The sequence below is a fragment of the Thermobia domestica genome, chromosome 14, assembly GCF_964235325.1.
Source record: "Thermobia domestica chromosome 14, izTheDome1.hap1.1, whole genome shotgun sequence".
NCBI lineage: Eukaryota > Metazoa > Arthropoda > Insecta > Zygentoma > Lepismatidae > Thermobia > Thermobia domestica.
Genome location: NC_137467.1, coordinates 114,742,911 through 114,760,865, shown reverse-complemented (window position 1 = coordinate 114,760,865; position 17,955 = coordinate 114,742,911). Strand labels below are relative to the sequence as shown.

General features: G+C 34.0%; 1 protein-coding gene across 1 annotated transcript; it reads left to right on the top strand.

Moving 5' to 3' along the window:
- The first annotated feature begins 3,434 nt into the window (after nucleotides 1-3,434).
- LOC145669963 (uncharacterized) lies at nucleotides 3,435-7,873 on the top strand. The gene is made up of 4 exons (XM_081738306.1): nucleotides 3,435-3,709; nucleotides 4,047-4,263; nucleotides 4,694-5,262; nucleotides 7,849-7,873. The coding sequence occupies exons 1-4, from the start codon at nucleotides 3,435-3,437 to the stop codon at nucleotides 7,871-7,873; spliced, it is 1,086 nt and encodes a 361-aa protein (XP_081594432.1).
- Nucleotides 7,874-17,955: the final 10,082 nt, after the last annotated feature.

The window sequence follows — 17,955 nt, the reverse complement described above, 5'->3', positions numbered from 1 at the left end:
GTATCATGGAGTTTTAAGAGGCTGGTCACGAAATAGATTCGCTCGCCAGCTGAGAAAGACAGAGGCGGGAAAGACAGAGAAGATTAGTTGGAAGGAAATCGCGGTGAACACCCAGAATGCAGAGCGTTTGATCTTCCTTGCCAACAGGGACAAGGGACTAGCAATTAGCAACTTGCTGAGCTTTGCCATTTTCTAACCTCTGTCCCTTAATAGACAAAACAGCCTCTGGAAGAACTTTCTTCCCATCCGGAAATGTTGTTTCCTTTTCCAGAGGTTACTTTTAGGATTAATGCTTACGAACTCCGTCAAGGCTGTATCATGTTCTGAATATGATACTAACTCTCTCCGGATATAAGCAGGAGTGAAAGGAAAAAGCCAGTTCGTCAGTTATGGAATGTGCAAATTTCAACGTCAACTTTGTTTGAATAATTCGTAGAACGCATACAAAATAAAATAGAACACAATATTTAGACTATTATTTTCATCTATATGATAATATTTATTCAAATCTGATTCTACGGTGTCTTCCCGTTGTGCCTACTTCCCGTTATGCCTACAGGCCCTCCAGCACTTTGTAGAAAATATTTTTAATGATCTTATCTGTAGGCAGAACGGTAATTCCCGTTGTGCCTACTTCCCGTTCTGCCTACTCTTTCGAGACGGGGAATTCTGTGCAGGGAGGGATCTTTTCTAGGGATTTTTTCTTTAGTAATTCTAATAGATTCTGTAAGAAGAATAACTATTCCTTTAAATTTCATCATATATTTTAAATGTTATCTTACTTGCTCTTCTCAGAAAAAATGACTAGGTACAGTTTTGTTATTAGCAGCGTTATTCACGTCTACTTTAGTAGAGATGTGTTTTTTTAATACTTACAGAGAAATGGAAAATTAATTGATTCAGTTACAAGAAAATAAACTTATTTCGGTCTAATATCAAGTCATTTCACAAAAAAAATTTATTCGGTTTTCCAGTATTTCATCTCCAACGTGCTACGACTCATAGTACGTAAAATGTGCCACAGTTCACATCCTTAAGACATGTTTGATGGCCATATATTAAACAAATAGGGCTAATGCAACAGGATGCATAAGGGGGCCCTTAAGAAAGGGTCTTAGTCTCCTACATTAAAATTACTTTTTCGGCATCATCTTATCAGCTGATTTGTCTTCTATACGTGATTCTATACTATATGCCATAATATCATACATACTTCTATTTTCATATTTATATTGTCAATGTAAATAGCAGGAATACAAAATACAAATATCATAATTGAATGTTTTTGTAGAGTTTCAACTCAAATCAAAAGGTCAGATAATCGGGGAGGGAAAGCAGGCACGTAGCCAAGGGGGGGTCCGGGGGGTCCGGACCCCCCCCTTCGAGACCAGAAATGAAAAAATTAAGGAAGGATAAAACAAAATGAAATGACGAAATGACAAAATGAAATGAAGGATCACCGTTAAAAATTAAAAAGAAAACTACAGGAAGCTTTTGCTTACTCTTTCTTATGAGGAAATTTGTATTACTTCCAATATGGTGGCGAGGTAAGCGAGATATTCTGGAAGAGTCAGGGAATTTGAAATTTCAAGAAAAGTTATGGAATTCTCAGAATTTCTGCTACTAGTCAGGGAGATTTCAAGCTTTCGAAAGCATAGTGCCGTTGTGTAACACCTTGGACATTTTAAATCATAATTTTTTGTCATCGCATCCTTGTAGTATCCAACATGTTATTTCAAGGACAATTTTCTATTGCTCCTGTAACCTGTCATTTGGAACCGACAATAGTTGACGGAATAATAAAAACAATAATTTATGTTGAAAGAAAGTTCTGTTAGCATTTGATTCAACAGAGAAAGGAACGTATATATTGTAAAACTAGTTGAACATACACATGCTTCGCCACAGGGGCTGTATTTGGAAGCATGTGGGAGTATCACCATGAATCTCAGCGACGGCAAAAACTATGGATTTGATACTAATATCGGTCATTTTGGGCTATTTTTTACATGTCTCGGTATCCACCCCCCGCTGACTCCCAGCCCGCATACAATTGTAACTAAATTTGCACGTCATCGCTAATGGAAATGTCACCATTGATTTCAGCGACCGCGAAAACTATGGATTTGACACTAATGTCGATCATTTTGGATTACTTTTATGTCTTTCCCCTCCGGCGACCCCCGGCCCGGAGCCGAATAGCGTGAATTTGGAAGTTAATGCGATCCGAGTTTCACCATTGATTTCAACGACCGCGAAAATATGAATTCGATACTAATAGCTCAAGTGGTAGAGCGTTGACTTCGCATTCGAGAGGTCGTGGCTTCGAATCCTGCTGCCGACCATCCTGAGATTTTCCAGGGTTTCCCTCAGTCCTACCAGGCAGATGCCGGGATGGTACCTACTAAACAGGCCCTGGCCGATACCTTCCCAAATCCTTTCCGTTGTTAATGTTGTTGGATAACCAGTGTAAATGGCCTCTGAGCTGTATCTGGTGATTGTTAAATAAATAAATAAATATCGGTCATTTTCTACTACTTTTACATGTTCCGGTAAACGCCCCGCTGAGACCCCCCTGGTTCGAATTTCGACAAAAACATTTAAATCTGGTCTGGAGCCTGGACCAAGGTATTCGTGACTAAAATTTGGTAACTCTCGGTCAATTTGTATGGTTCCCAAACCGGTTCCGGTAAACGCCCTCTGAGACCCCCTGTTTAGAAATTTAAAAAAACGCTTCTTCTTGATCTGGGGCCTGAGCCTCACTCAAACAAACTCTTTATTTTATTTATATTAGAAGATAGTTTACAAGACAGTATTGAGTAAGTACTTTTTATAATAATTGAGGTCATAACGAAAGGAAAATTGTGATATTTGAATAAACAGGAAAAGGACGTAAATATTGTAAAATCTTTTTCAATACTTTTTTTTATTATTTTGCTAGAAATTTCTTCATAGTTTGTTATTAAAATACTTGCCAACATATCCTCATTTTATTGTCCTAACAACCAAATGTATGTTGATAGTAAAGTAGTTTAGATTGATCGAGCTCCTGGGCCTTCATAATTTCATGTCACTCTGCCCCCCCCCCCCCGTTACGAAATCCTGGCTAAACGAACCAATATATGTTCCAGTAAAATAGTTTAGAATGATCGAGCCCCTTTTGGGATGACCACAGTATTTCATGTCACGGACCCCCCCCTTCACGAAATCCTGGCTACGTGCCTGGGGAAAGGGATTTATAAGATTTTGTTTCAGTTTGGTACTCTTGAAGGTGATTGGCTACTGTGTTCACCGGTAGCCAATCAGCGTTCAGAACACCTGACGGCTTCGAAAAGTGAAAGTTCTGAGATCGAGACAGTAATCTGTATAAAATTCAATTCAAATTTTTAATCTGTCACTTTATAAGTATCAATAGGAATAGTAAGCAGCACAGAATGGCAGAATTTGTCAGTTCGAAATACGGGGGGAAAGTGCTCGCGTACGAAGGGTTCTTATACCGGATTAATAGACGTAGTAAAGAAAAGACATATTGGAAATGTACACGTGGGTGCAAAGCGACAGTTGTTGTTTTGGGTGACGATGTTTTATCAAAGAGTGGAGTACACTCTCATGAAACAGAAAGGAGCAAAATTGAAGCAAGATGCTTAATAGACAGGATGAAGTGTAAAGTGTCCGAGAATCCTGTAGATGCAGTTCCAAAAGTTTACAGGTAAGACTAAATTTTCTTTTTAAATGAGTAGTTATTTTATTGGTTAGTTCTATCTTCTAGTTAAAAATTAACTACTTTTTTCTTTCGTTTTTTAACATTACGTTAAGAGACACCAAATAGTTGATCTGGGTAAACTGAAGTCAGTTTCTTGAAGGTAGTGGCCTAGTATCTCGCTAGTCGTGTGATACAAGTTCAAGTTAGCAGTACAAATAATCTCAGTTTACAAGTTTTGACTTCAAGCTTATTGCACTAGTCAGATGAATGTATTTTGCAGGTAAATTTTAACGAAACTATTCATGTATTTTTTTTTATTTATTTCATTTGTTTCTATCTTCAGAGAAGTGATTGCAAAGGAAGGGATACAGGAAGAGGTTGCAGCCGCTTTTCCAACATTTGAGGGAATTAAACATACCCTGTATAACTGTAGAAGCGCAGAAAGGCCTGAACTTCCCACAACAAGAAATTGTATTAGGTTAGAGGGCAGGTGGAGACAGACATTAACAGGAGAGGAATTTCTCTTAATTGATGATGGTGTTGATTCTGATCGATTATTGGTAACTGAATTTATTATTATTCAATTTTAATTACAATAACTTTCGTAAAGTACTTAATGTTAGCAGTGTTAAGTTTACAGACATTAATTAATATCATCTAGTTTGAATTTACTTAATAGGATCCTCAAAGTTTAGTTTTGGAGCCAGAGGGGTACTAATACAATTAACTGATTCAAATAAGGGATTTCAATTGTATTATATTCTGGGCACGAGCTTTAGATAACTTTAACATTCAAGTATGCATCCTTAAATTTTTAGCTAGAATTAAGTATGCTGGTCATCACACTTCAAGCTTGCAGCATGTCTGAAAATTCAATATTAAATATATATTTTGTTTGAATTTAATAAGTTTGTTAATATGTTAATTAGCTAATACACTAATAATTATCAATATATTAGGGGAGCTAAATATTAATATTATATTCTGCAGGTCTTTGGGACAACCGGAAATTTACGGAAGCTTTCAACCACAAAGACAGTTTGGATGGATGGTACTTTTAAAGCAGCTCCCCGTATATATCAGCAGCTGTACACCATACATGGGACATATTTGGGGCAGACTTTTCCGTTTCTATTTTGTTTATTGCCTTCTAAGAAAGAGGAAGACTATCGTAGGATGCTGCTTCTCATTAAAGATGCGGCTTCTGCAAATGGTCTTTCCTTTAATCCTACTACAGTGATTATAGACTTTGAAAGAGCGGTAATCAATGCCGTTACTGGTGTTTTTCCGGATGCAGCCATTCGTGGGTGTTTCTTCCATTACACCCAATGTTTATGGAGGAAAGTTCAGTCATTGGGGTTGTCCACTTTTTATGAAGAAGACAAAGAGGTCAGGAAGTGGATAAGACGTGCTGCTGCACTACCACTTGTGCCAGTGGAGCAAGTGGGTGACATGTTCCTGCATCTCCAGGAAAATGCCCCGGAAGTACAAAACGCAGAGAAGTTTCATGACTATTTAGTCGAAACATGGCTGGACGATGCAGACGCCATTTTCACAAAGTAAGTACGATATAGTAGTTACCTTATTTTCTACGCTATTTCACTATCTGTTTTTCGTTTGATTTTTTTTTCAAATATATGTGGTTTTCGTTTGGGAAACGAAATCTACGTTAGCAGTGATTAGTATTTCATATATAGGCCTGCTCATTCGGTCATTTTAGTCCTTTATGTTTTTCCATTAGTTTCGTTTGTCATTGTTGTATTGCCTATGTGTTCTACAATTGTGAGCTCAGAAGTGTCTGGATATGAAATGGTGCATAGTGTCTTTAATGGAGTGTGGTAAGCGTAATTATTATTCTCATTCCATAAAAAATCATTTCTGAGATCTGCATGCCAATACGAAATTTTAATCTGCTCATACCAGAGATCTGAAATTAACTCTATACTAGTGTAATGATTACAAAACTGAATACTTATAAATTTACCGTGTTACTAACAACAAACAACAGACGTTATCCTTAACGTTATCTACGACAGACGTTAACATGCAACTTCCAATCGTTGTTGAATGTCTATTGTCAAGCTTTGATTTGTTTTATGTAATTAATGTTTCTCTCTTTTCCAGAGATATATGGAACCAATATGATAATGTTGAGGGAAGAACAAATAATGTTGTAGAGGGCTGGCACTCTAAATAAACAGAAAACTGACAAGAGAACATCCAAATATTTTTACATTTGTACAGCTGTTGCAGCAAGAACAGAGTGAGAATGAAGCTTGTATGCTGATGTTGGAGGTAGGAAAAAAGCCGAAGGAACCAAAGCTGAAATATAAGCGAATTGAACAAAAAATAAAATCATTGAAGGCACGTCTGGAATCACATGTAATAGACTTGGTGGCTTACACAGATGCAGTTGCATACTGTTTGCATTTAGAACAGTGATGGTGAGATGTTTTAAATATATTGGCTATATTAACGATATATGGTATTAACATTGACGATATGTAGTATTTACATTGACAATATAAGTATATGTAACATTGCATGTAGTATAGAATCGTGTTAGAAGACAAATTACCTGTTAAGGTAATGCCAAAGAAGGAGCAGTGATGTAAAAGACAAAGGCTCTTTTTTTTCAAAAGGGCCGCCTTATGCATCCTCTTGCATTGTTTGTTTAATGTATGGCCGAACATGTCTTGAGGATGTGAATTGTGGCACTTTTTAGTACTGCAAGCCTTAGTATGCTGGAGATAAACTACTGGAAAACCGATTAAAATTCGGTTGTGAAATGAATTGATATTAGCCCGAAGTAAGTCTGTTTCGTGTTCGTTTCAGATACAATGTCAAACGGGTTACTGGCAACTGAATCAATCAATTCGAGGAAAGAGATATGATGGAGACAAACACTCTTTTTAAAGGCCGCCTTATGCATCCTCTTGCGTTGTTTGTTTAATAGTTGGCCAGACATGTCTTGGGGATGTGAACTGTGGCATTTTTTAGTACTGCAAGTCTTAGCATGCTGGAGGTAAACTACTGGAAACCCAAATAAAATTTTGTTCTGAAATTGCTTGATATTAGATCTTTTTTTTCTTTTTTTTTTTTTAATGTTTGTTTCACATACAATGTCTAACATTCTTGCAACTGAGTCAACCAATTTTCCATGTATGATGAAACTTGTAGAGGTGGTGGTTGTTTTTACAGAAGCTTTTAGAAATACTAAAGAAATATTCCCTACAAAAATTCCTCCCTGCACATAATTCCCCGTCTCGAAAGAGTAGGCACAACGGGAAGTAGGCACAACGGGAATTACCGTTCTGCCTAGAGATAAGATAATTAAAAATATTTTCTTTAAAGTGCTGGAGGGTCTGTAGGCAGAACGGGAAGTAGGCACAACGGGAATGAACCGATTCTACCGTTCCACGAATCGCAGTTAAAAGTAATTTGACAAAGGAAATTCAAACATGATATTTTATGGATAAAAATATACCTGTATGTGTATTCAAAAGCGTTACAACCGCGTCATTGGCATGTAATTGACGTGAGGAAGAGTTACTACAACATTCATCGTAATTATAATTATTGTTATTAGTGTTTCCAGCCGTTCTTCTCATCCAGCATTTGTATGGCTTTCTCTCTGTATGTCCATCCATGAGTCCTGCCCGTTCCATGAGTCGTGTCTCAACTCGACGGACTCTGTCTTGTATTGTTAGAGACGAGACACAATATACGAGGAAGAACATAATAAAAAATAAAAATGTAGGAAATTTGTACATTCTGGATAATTAACTGACAATCTCACAGGTTTTGACAAGAAGTAACCAACACTTGAACAAGACAACGGATAGTGTTGAAGACGCAACATTTTTCTCGCGTATGAGTTGTCCGACTTTGAGGTCAACAAATATGTTATGCCTATTAAAATTTTGATGCTTTTATCCTCCTCAGTCGCAACCCTATTTTCTTACAATTTTCAAAACATTGCGAAATTTAAAATTAACATTAGCATTTCTTTGTCCATTTTGAATGAGTTTAATTATGTTTTCTGAAAATGTACGTATTATTGTATAAGCCAGACATGAAAACAAGAGTTTTCTAAACAATAGAATTGTAAATGTAATGCTCTTACATTTCTTGCTCAATTCCAGAATTGAGAAGGTTGTTGAAGTATAGAAGAAATGTTATATTACACATTTTCCATAACTCATGATATGCTACAACGTATTAAAGCCACAAAATATTCGGGGAAGTGAATAGTCCAGAAATTAGTATGTAGGTCTATTCATTCATGGGAACGAGAAGACATAAATTATAACTATGTTAAATTACTATAAACTGTTATTTACTCACTCAGATATAATAATTGATAAGGTTCAGTTTATCGCAATAGTTTTATACAAACTAGATATCTGGGTAGTTACCTAAGTATTTTTATTATATTTAAAGTTTGTCAAATATTATATCCTACAATTATTAGTTTTAATTAACTGAAATGAGATTAACCTTGTATTTGATAGGTTAACCATTAAGTTTACGCATTCTAAGCCTTTTCTAAAGTAATACATGCTGGTATTAGTTTCAAGCAAATAATTATTTCAAAATGAATATTTTCTTCGAAGTCATTTTATAAATTATGCAAAGATTTCCGAAATATTCGAGGTGAGTCGAGACTTTTACTAGCAGTCTCTTCTCGACTTATATCTCATCTCGGAAATTCAAGTCTAGACAATAATTTGTCTCAACTCGTCTCAAATTCCACAAAGCATGTTCTTGACTCGAATTTCGTCTCACTTTCGAGTCGAGTCGAGACTGGACTCGAGACATGTTCCTATTTGTGCTCATCCATACGAAATGATCTATCGGTTTGGGTTTCACTCCATGAAAAACAAAGAAGCCAAATCCACCCAATGTTGGATGTTTGCACTCGTACATTCAAAGTACTTTTCAACTACAGTATTACCTATATAAAAATTAATTAATTGTGATAAACAAGACATATTTTCTTTATATAATCTCCATCAGAATTACTGATTGCTGTTAAAATCATTCTCTGATTAGCAGATATAACAGGAGTAAGTTCCTCGAAATTTTGTAGTTTCTTCATATAAATTCTTCAATATTATTATCGTTTATCGAAGAAAAATACAGTAAGCAATAAGACAGATCTCTTCAATTGAACAAAGTGATATGGATAAGTATAAATCCTTATCCGTAGTTTCCGATAAAAACGCCAAGAATAAGCATCTTTGTAAACTTCAATTAATTTTGTATGCTAATCACGCCATCTATTAACATGAAACTAGTACTGAAATATATCCTAAACGAACTTTCCATTATGACACTAACAAGACAACAGAATACAGTACGCTCTAAATTTGATTGACTCTAAAATTTCAATTTATATTTTATTATAATATTGTTTAAAAACAAGACAATCTCAATCGATAAATCGAGCCACTTGAACAAGATGACGAGCTTCAAGTAAGTCGTAGTTTTCAAGTGCGTAGTTTTCAAGTAAGTCTGGAAATACGATTTTTTATGGTGTTGAAAACTATATCGTTCGATTCTAATCAGACGCAGAAGATAGTTTAAATATGTACTCTTGAGTAGTAGATTATTTCTATTGTTGTTTCACGCACTGTGAGACATATACTTCTAACAGTGACGCACATACTAATAACAGTGAAAAGTTCAACATAATAAGAAAATTATTTTACTCGATAACGTTCTCCAAATTATTCAATAATGATGTAATATGGCGTACATTTTCATTAAGGCTTCATAACCATCCCACTTCATGGAGTTAAGTTAACATCGGGGCTTGAGCTTCAATCGACCTCCTCCGGCCGATTTTAAATAGGTTCTGAAAAGAAATTCTGTTATAACTTTTTCAAAAATTATTTTATTTTATTTTATTTGGTGTATATGTTCTTTGAGACGTTTCCAAAATCTCCACTGCATGGGGTTAAAATCAGGTTGAAGTACGATATAAATCTACCACCCACCTTCACACGCGATTTAGTAAATATTTCAATGATAAGTATCGTAAAAAGTATTTGATTTTGATGTAGTATAGTATAAAGACGAGCGTCTCTTGCGGGGGGACAGGAGTTACGTCTTCTCCCAATATTTTGTTGAGAAAATGAAATTGCCCAATGTTGATCTATATGGAAGAAGTACAGAGAGACAAAACAGAACACATGAATTTATATGTGTTATTAAATATTAGGTTGGTGTGATTGAAATTTCCATTTAACGTGTGCCACTTTCAAAGAAATTACAATATTATATATATATATATATATATATATATATATATATATATATATATATATATATATAATAGTCAAAGTAGTCTTGGCTTCAGTCACACACTTTTGTCATTGCTTAACCAGCAACGACTCCATTTCATGATGAACGAAGACCATAGAAGGCAAAAATGTACAGAAAGTTGATCTGTGAATTAAAAAAGGAATATACAAAAACAGAGTAACATACAATAGAAGTAAAGGTGGCAAGAGAAATTAAAAAAGACAGAGAAAATTAATAATGTATATGAAGGTAAATTTCATGGAAACAGAAGGTAGTTTGTTGTATGTCTGTCTAGGAAATGGTCATTGTGAGGTCGACTGGCGCTCCGGTGCCATCCCATAATGTCCCACAAAGCCCGATAAGGCTTAGGTCCAGAGATCTAAAACGTCAAGAGTGTTCCGGGTAGAGGGTGAAGGGTTCACTTGTCGGTATTGAAACACATGTTGTGCTAATAAAGACAAGTGTTTAGATAAGTTTTTAGGATAGCATTGGCAATACTGCAAAAGTACAACATAATAGTGTTATTCCCCTAATAATGATAGTGAGAAAGATGTAGCTTATTTATCGCCTCCTCTCTTACTAATTACCAGAAAATCTAGTGTGGGTTCTATATGTCAAATAGATACACGCTGGATTCACCTGCAAGTTTATATACAAGCTCAGATCCATCACTGTGTTCAAAACAAAAACTCTTATCACTGAATATAATAATATTTCGTTTGCTTTACCACTGCAGTCTCTCCCGATATATACCACAGGACATAGAATTCCAGCAAGTGACTCGAATACAGGTACTAAAGAAGCTTAGGATAAAAGATCAAAGATTCGAAAAACTTACATATGAAGTACCAAGTACTTAAAGTTGGAATACTGCAAATGATATAGGATGACGAAATGAGAAGAGGATTTTATAAAAATTTCATCTCCCAGTAAAAGGGATCGAAAGGAAGTTTATAAATAATATGAAAAGAAGGATATACATGATATATAGTGACGACAGAAGGAAAGAAGACACGGAAATATTTGACCGGTTATTAATAGGAAATAGATACCTAATAGAAAAGATGGTTTTAAAAAAGGAACTAGAGATAGATAAGAAGAAAATAGAGAGCAGGAATAAAGATTAAAGTGGTTCGGAATTTAGAGTTAGTTGATAAAAAATAGATTATTAAGAAGCTGTTGAGAAGAAGAGGATCAAAATGTATCGAATATAACGGAATATTATTTTAGACTTAGTTAGAAAGAAGGGAAAGAGGAACAAAAACGAGATAAAGGCAGAAGAGGAAGGCGTAGTATATATATATATAATAAGTTGTAGAGTAGGTGATATGAAATAGATATGAGAAACAAGAAAAAGATTTGAAGCTAGAATATAAGAATAAAAGACGATGACAGATTAAGAAGAGGGAGAAAATCCGATATATAAGCACGTTAAAGAAAAGCAAGGTAAAATAGATTTGGAAACAATAGAAAGGCTGGGGAGAAAAATATAAGTCTGATACGGAAGGAAAAAGAAGCTTAATGGTTTAAGAAACACTACAAAGAGCTACTGAAGAATTGGACGAGCTGACTCATGATTCATGTTGGGACAAAATAGAACGGGAAGAGTTAAAAAGAAAGAACGAAGAAACATGGAGTACATTATCAAATGTGCAGGTGTCCAGAATTAAGAATAGATATGCAAATAATTTGCAAAAAATATTAAAAGCTTTTAATATATAATTATGTTTTAAACAGGTTGATGTAAATATACGTATAAATAAAAACTAATAAAACCTTTGAACCACCCAACCAATCTCGATCAAATTTTCAACAGATATGAGAGTCGGGCCTTGGGTGTATTTTTATCGTTTCACTTTGACGAGCCAACCTAGGGGAGAGGGAGGGGAAGATATACGTAAAAAAATAAAATTAAAAATTACTGCTTTTGTGACGTCATCACTCTTCAACCACCAAACCGATCTCATTCAAACTTTCAACATACGTAAGTCTACGGAAAGGGATTAATTTAGACTATTCACTTTGACGTTGTAACGTATGGGAAGGGGAGAGAAATTTAAAAATGATCAAAAATGACCGATATTAGTGTTGAATCACAGTTTTCGGGGTCAATGAGAGAAACAGTGACACTTCTGATGCTGTTTCAATCCATGATAATTGGGGAGGGGGAAGGTACAACGTAGAGAACATTTAAAAATGATCGAAAATGACTTATATTAGTGTCAAATCCATAGTTTTAGAAGTAGCTGAGATTAACAGTGACAATTCTGATGCCCTGCGTCGCAGTACGGGGAAGGGGGAGGGGAAGCTATATAATAATAATAATAATAATAATAATAATAATAATAATAATAATAATAATAATAATAATAATCGAAAATGACCAATATTAGTGTCATTCAAAGTTTTCAGGATCATTCAAATGAACAGTGACATTTCCGATCCCGTTTAAATTCAAATTCAACACTTGGGAGAGGGGGAAGAAGAAATATTTTAAAATCATCGAAAATTACCGATATTAGTATTGAATCCACATTTTTGGGGGCCGCTAAGATGGACGGTGACACTTCCGATGCCATGATCAGCAACACGTGGGATGGGGAATATATATATATATATATATATATATATATATATATATATATATATATATATATATATATATATATATATGATCGAAAATTACCAATATTAGTGTCGAATTCATGGTTTACGGGGTCGCCGAGATGATCAACTATCTTTCCGATGCTGTTTAAATTGATGCCATTAAAAACGAAAACAGCACATTTCACGCGTACTAAACACGTGAGATACGGACTTGTGCATTTAAATTTTCATTTCAACCCAGAGTAGCGGGTAATATATGCTAGTCTAAAGTAGAAATTAAAAGCTACGCCTGGTTGAATTCACCACAACTTTCTGTGATCAGTTGTTAATGTATAACGCTCTTTCTTAAACTTGCATAGGGAGAGAGGATATACAACTCAAAGAGAAAGAAGCATGAAGAGATGTATGCTTGGAATAATCCGGAGAGATAGAAAAAGAAATACATGGATCAGGAAGATGACAGAAGTGACCGATATCATCGCGAAAATAAAAGGACTCAAGTGGTAGGGAGATGGCCATATTGCAAGAACTGAGAGTAAGCGGACAAAATCAATCCTTGGCTGGATCCTAAGGGAACCAAAACGATCCAGAAAACATTGTAATACAATATGATATAACGAAATTATTAAGCAGTGTGGAGTAACGTGGAAACGAACTGCACGTGTGAAAAACAGATACGTCTGAAAAAGAATTGGAGAAACCTTCATCCAGCAGTGGTTCGACAAAGGTGTTTATATATATATATATATATATATATATATATATATATATATATATATATATATATATATATATATGTGTGTGTGTGTGTGTGTGTGTGTGTGTGAACACACTACTGTTTTGCCTCCCCCAACCATATGGGCCAAGTTACGCTTATGTTTTGTAACGTATATAATATATAATTTTTCTTCTCCTTCTTCTCTATCATGTTACTATTATTATTATTATTATTATTATTATTATTATTATTATTATTATTGTTGTTGTTGTTTTTGTTGTTGTTGTCTGGGCAGCAAATCTCTCAATTTGTTTGAGCACTTTTACTTTCTCCCCATCCGGAGTCAAAGTTTTAATTTCTCTTGCCAATATCTTGAATATTTGGGTGAATATTTTATCGCGGCCTTCGTCTGAAATTTTTACCTTTTCCCATAATACATAACAATGGGTGTATATCTTGTTGCATATCCCATTCTTTGCTTCTTTTATGATTCAAATACGTATTACTAAAATAAATATGTTTTGTTGGAAAACCGTAAAAATATTCATTTTAACTAATAGTAAACGATATAATGATGCTATAGCAGATAAAAATCGATGATGAAAATATTGCAGGATGAGAAGATAAACATCTCACAAACTAAACGTAGAATCTTGATAGCGTGATCTACCTATGTTTTCTCATCCATAAGTTGTCTCCTCATTTAAGTGCCCATTGTTGCTGACAAGAAAATTCCTTCTCGGCAGTTAGATCTTTATTCATGGAGGAGCAGAGACGAACAACAAATATGCGAAGCACGAGGCTTCAACAAAGGAACCAAATGCCGCGAACTTGATATAGGAGTATGCAATAACAGGCGAAGCAAACGTTCAATAAACTGGGAATTCCATTATACTAGTATGTATGGAATAACATTCCAGAAGACAAGTTGCTTAAGTAATTGCACTAAAATAGGCTCTGAGTCACGGAAATATTACATTTTCTCGTTCAATTACATGCACATTCAGACACAGCGAAATTAATGATATCGCCAATACAACATTTTCTAGACAGACATAGGGACAGATACGAGAATCAAAGAGAAGTAAATGTCCAATGTGACAATTTGATTCTCACAAACCCTATTGCTTGCAAAAAGTATATAGACAATAAAGAAATAGACATTCGTTTCTCTTCCTACAATTTTCCACTGACTTTGAACACATGTTAGACTGCATCAAAGGTCTGTACTTTGTAAAATGATTGTAGATATAAATGTTCAACTTCTAATTAGGATCGAATACTTCAATCACACATTCCGTGCAGCACTTCATTCCCGCATGTTAGATCTAATGCTGTTTAACTATTCGATTACACTATAATGTGTCTATCATGTTTTCTCGTAGTGTTTAATTTTAAAGTAATAGTTCTTCATGAAAATAAATATAAGACTATCTTTTATTTCAGCAATAATGTATTTCAAAAGACAGAGTTTGAAAAAGAAATAAAGTTTCCAAGTCCAACTTGGACTTTGAGTTTTCATGGGAATATTTTGGGATTCTGAAACAACAGGAATTTAAGTATACTCTCATTAACGTATTTGAATAGTTAAATACAATGTCTTATAGAATATATATAACCAACTATAAGTAGTCGTTATAAAGAAAAAACGGCACTTTACATTCTACTAACAGTTTAGTGCTTTATGCGGCAACGATGTTATAATCTGGTATTAAAGTAAAATATGACCTGCGTGTAACTCCACAGTTGGAATTCTCCAGGAGAGAAATTTTGTCTTCAGCGCCTGACGTAAATAACTTCAAGAGCTTGTTATTCACTATCAGAATTAGAAGGTAAACTAAATAATTATGTTTTTGGTTGCAATCATAAGAGAAATATATGATTTATTATTATGAGATATTGAACTTCAACATTATTTCCTAAAATTTGAAATAAATCGAAATTGGAGTTAAATCATTTAGCATTCAAGCAATCCATATGTATCCTAGTGTTTTGCTATATTTGCACAAAAATTATTCATTCCTTACCTATGAATTTTTCGCTGCTATCGTTCCCTTAAAATTTAAGTACTAATATTTATAATCTTATTACTTATTTTGTTGCCATGTGAACCCAATTTACATCCAACAACCCAATCTCGAAATATATATATATATATACTTACACATTCAACAGTTAATTTCAACCCTACCAATTTCATTCGAACAAAGTAAATACCCGTAACTAAAAATTTATACCACTTTACTATCAGTATCTAATAAGAGTAGATAGCATATTTAATTATTTTTGCTTTATTTTCAGTATTTAAAATAGATCGTTATTCCATTTTCGAAAAAGAAATAGTTCTAAGGAGAAATATACCTTTGAACATTTGCCATACAGCATCTAAGTTAATTAGTTGATCTTTAAAACTAGAGGAGTGTTTGTTCTTATATCTGTAAATAAGCCTTATGACTATCAAAGTAGAAAATCTGTCGTTCAGTCAACCTTGCAAGCATTAGAAATCAATTTTACTTATGAAAATTAAATTAATGTTTCTAAAATGAAAGCATATTAACCAATTCTTTTAAGTCCCCAAAATAATGGCGAAATTCATCCAAGAATAGAAAAGCATATTGGTTGGTTGGATTAGAGTTTAGTGTCTCTTTCCCCATCGAGGCCGCACGAGACGTGGATCTATTACAGCAGCAGTCTCCAAACTTATGAAGGTTGGAAGCTACCATGCCGTTTTTAAATCCTACTGTGGGCTACCAACCAAAAGATCTTACACTTGTTTATTGCCTTTAAACTTTCATTTCTAGTAAATAAGAAATCAATTTTAGCTAAACTGTATATAGCAGAAAGAAACTGAAGTTGAATTGTACATAAGAAATTTAAGTATAGTCAGTAATAAATAGCAAATGTAATGAGAGCTTTCTAGTCAGATTTATTTACTTTGATGACAAGGATGGAACTAGTTTTTTTCTTTCTTTTTTTTTTGCCATCAACATTTCTTTTTTTCTGGAAGTTGAATACCCCAGATTTAGCGACTTTTACCCCAAATTGCCAACACTGGTCAGAGTAAGTCAACCAGAGCGTTAACATGATCTACCGAAAATGTTCCCCTAATAGCTCGCGATCGACTGTTTGGTGATCACTGATTTATAGCATCGCATGGGATTCAAAGCACATGAGTACCAACCGGGAAAAAAGGGGTAGTTTTCAATGAGAGAAGAATGTGTGTTTAAACACTGAAAATTCGAATCGCGACGGATCAAATTATTCTCATACAAAGACATATATAATAGTTGTATAGGTAATAGTAATATATTTTCCCAAACTATTAGTATATTTTCCAAAACTAGTCTAATGTTACGTCAGCTACCTCACATGATAACGTTTGACCGAAACCGAATTTTTCAAATTGTTTTCTCAATGGATAGCTATACAAATTGTCTAGGTTGTATTTGAAAATGGAGTCAATATCATTCTTTTAAGAATATTTCGGACACATTACGTTCGTTAGTGCATACGATAGTTTTTGAAAGAAACTAAATTTTTCAATACTGTTTTCTGCAATAGACAGCTAGAGTAATTATCTCTGGTAAGTTTGTTAATAGAATCTATCTCGTTCAGTTTGAAATTATGGAAACCACTTATTTATTTATTGCAATAGATAGCTAGAGCAATTATATGCGGTAAGTTTGTTAATAGAATCAATCCCATACAGTTTGAAAATATGGAAATCACTTGTTTATTTATTTATTTATTGTAATAGGTAGCTAGAGCAATTATATGTGGTAAGTTTGTTAATAGAATCAATCCCATACAGTTTGAAAATATGGAAATCACTTGTTTATTTATTTATTTATTTATTGTAATAGGTAGCTAGAGCAATTATATGTGGTAAGTTTGTTAATAGAATCAATCCCATACAGTTTGAAAATATGGAAATCACTTGTTTATTTATTTATTTATTGTAATAGATAGCTAGAGCAATTATATGTGGTAAGTTTGTTAATAGAATCAATACCATACAGTTTGAAAATATGGAAACATTTATTTATTACCTCGGTTGAGTTCGTTAATGACGTCAATCCTATCTTGATTAAGAATTTGGGTCCACTTATTTGATTTTGCATGATCATTCTTAGTGTTTTTAAAGCATTTCTTTTCTCTCTCTTTTTTTTTACCTATTGTTTCGTTATTACGAAGTAGAACCTAGGTTGCAAGAAAATATGAAGCTCTTACTTTTTGCTATTTTGAAACAATATTAGAGAATTGAATTTCTTTTTTTGATTTTCGATATTCTTTTTAGAAGAGAGAAAAATGTCTCTCGTAAAGAAGCACAGTACGCAAGGAATTCCTTCAATTGATTGATTTAACAAATTGACGATTGATTGATGCATAATTAAATAAAATATAATTGATCGAATCGTGGATAACTAGGAAGACCGGACAATGGATAATGGATAATAAGATAATCGGATGGTAAACTAGTGGTTAGTGCTTGATTAATGATCGACTGTTCAAGGATTGAATTTAAATGGGTGAAATAGGTAATTGGATGCTAAATAAATTGATGATGAATGATTAGATGCTAAATAGATTACTGGTGGATGTTTCATTGATTGACGGT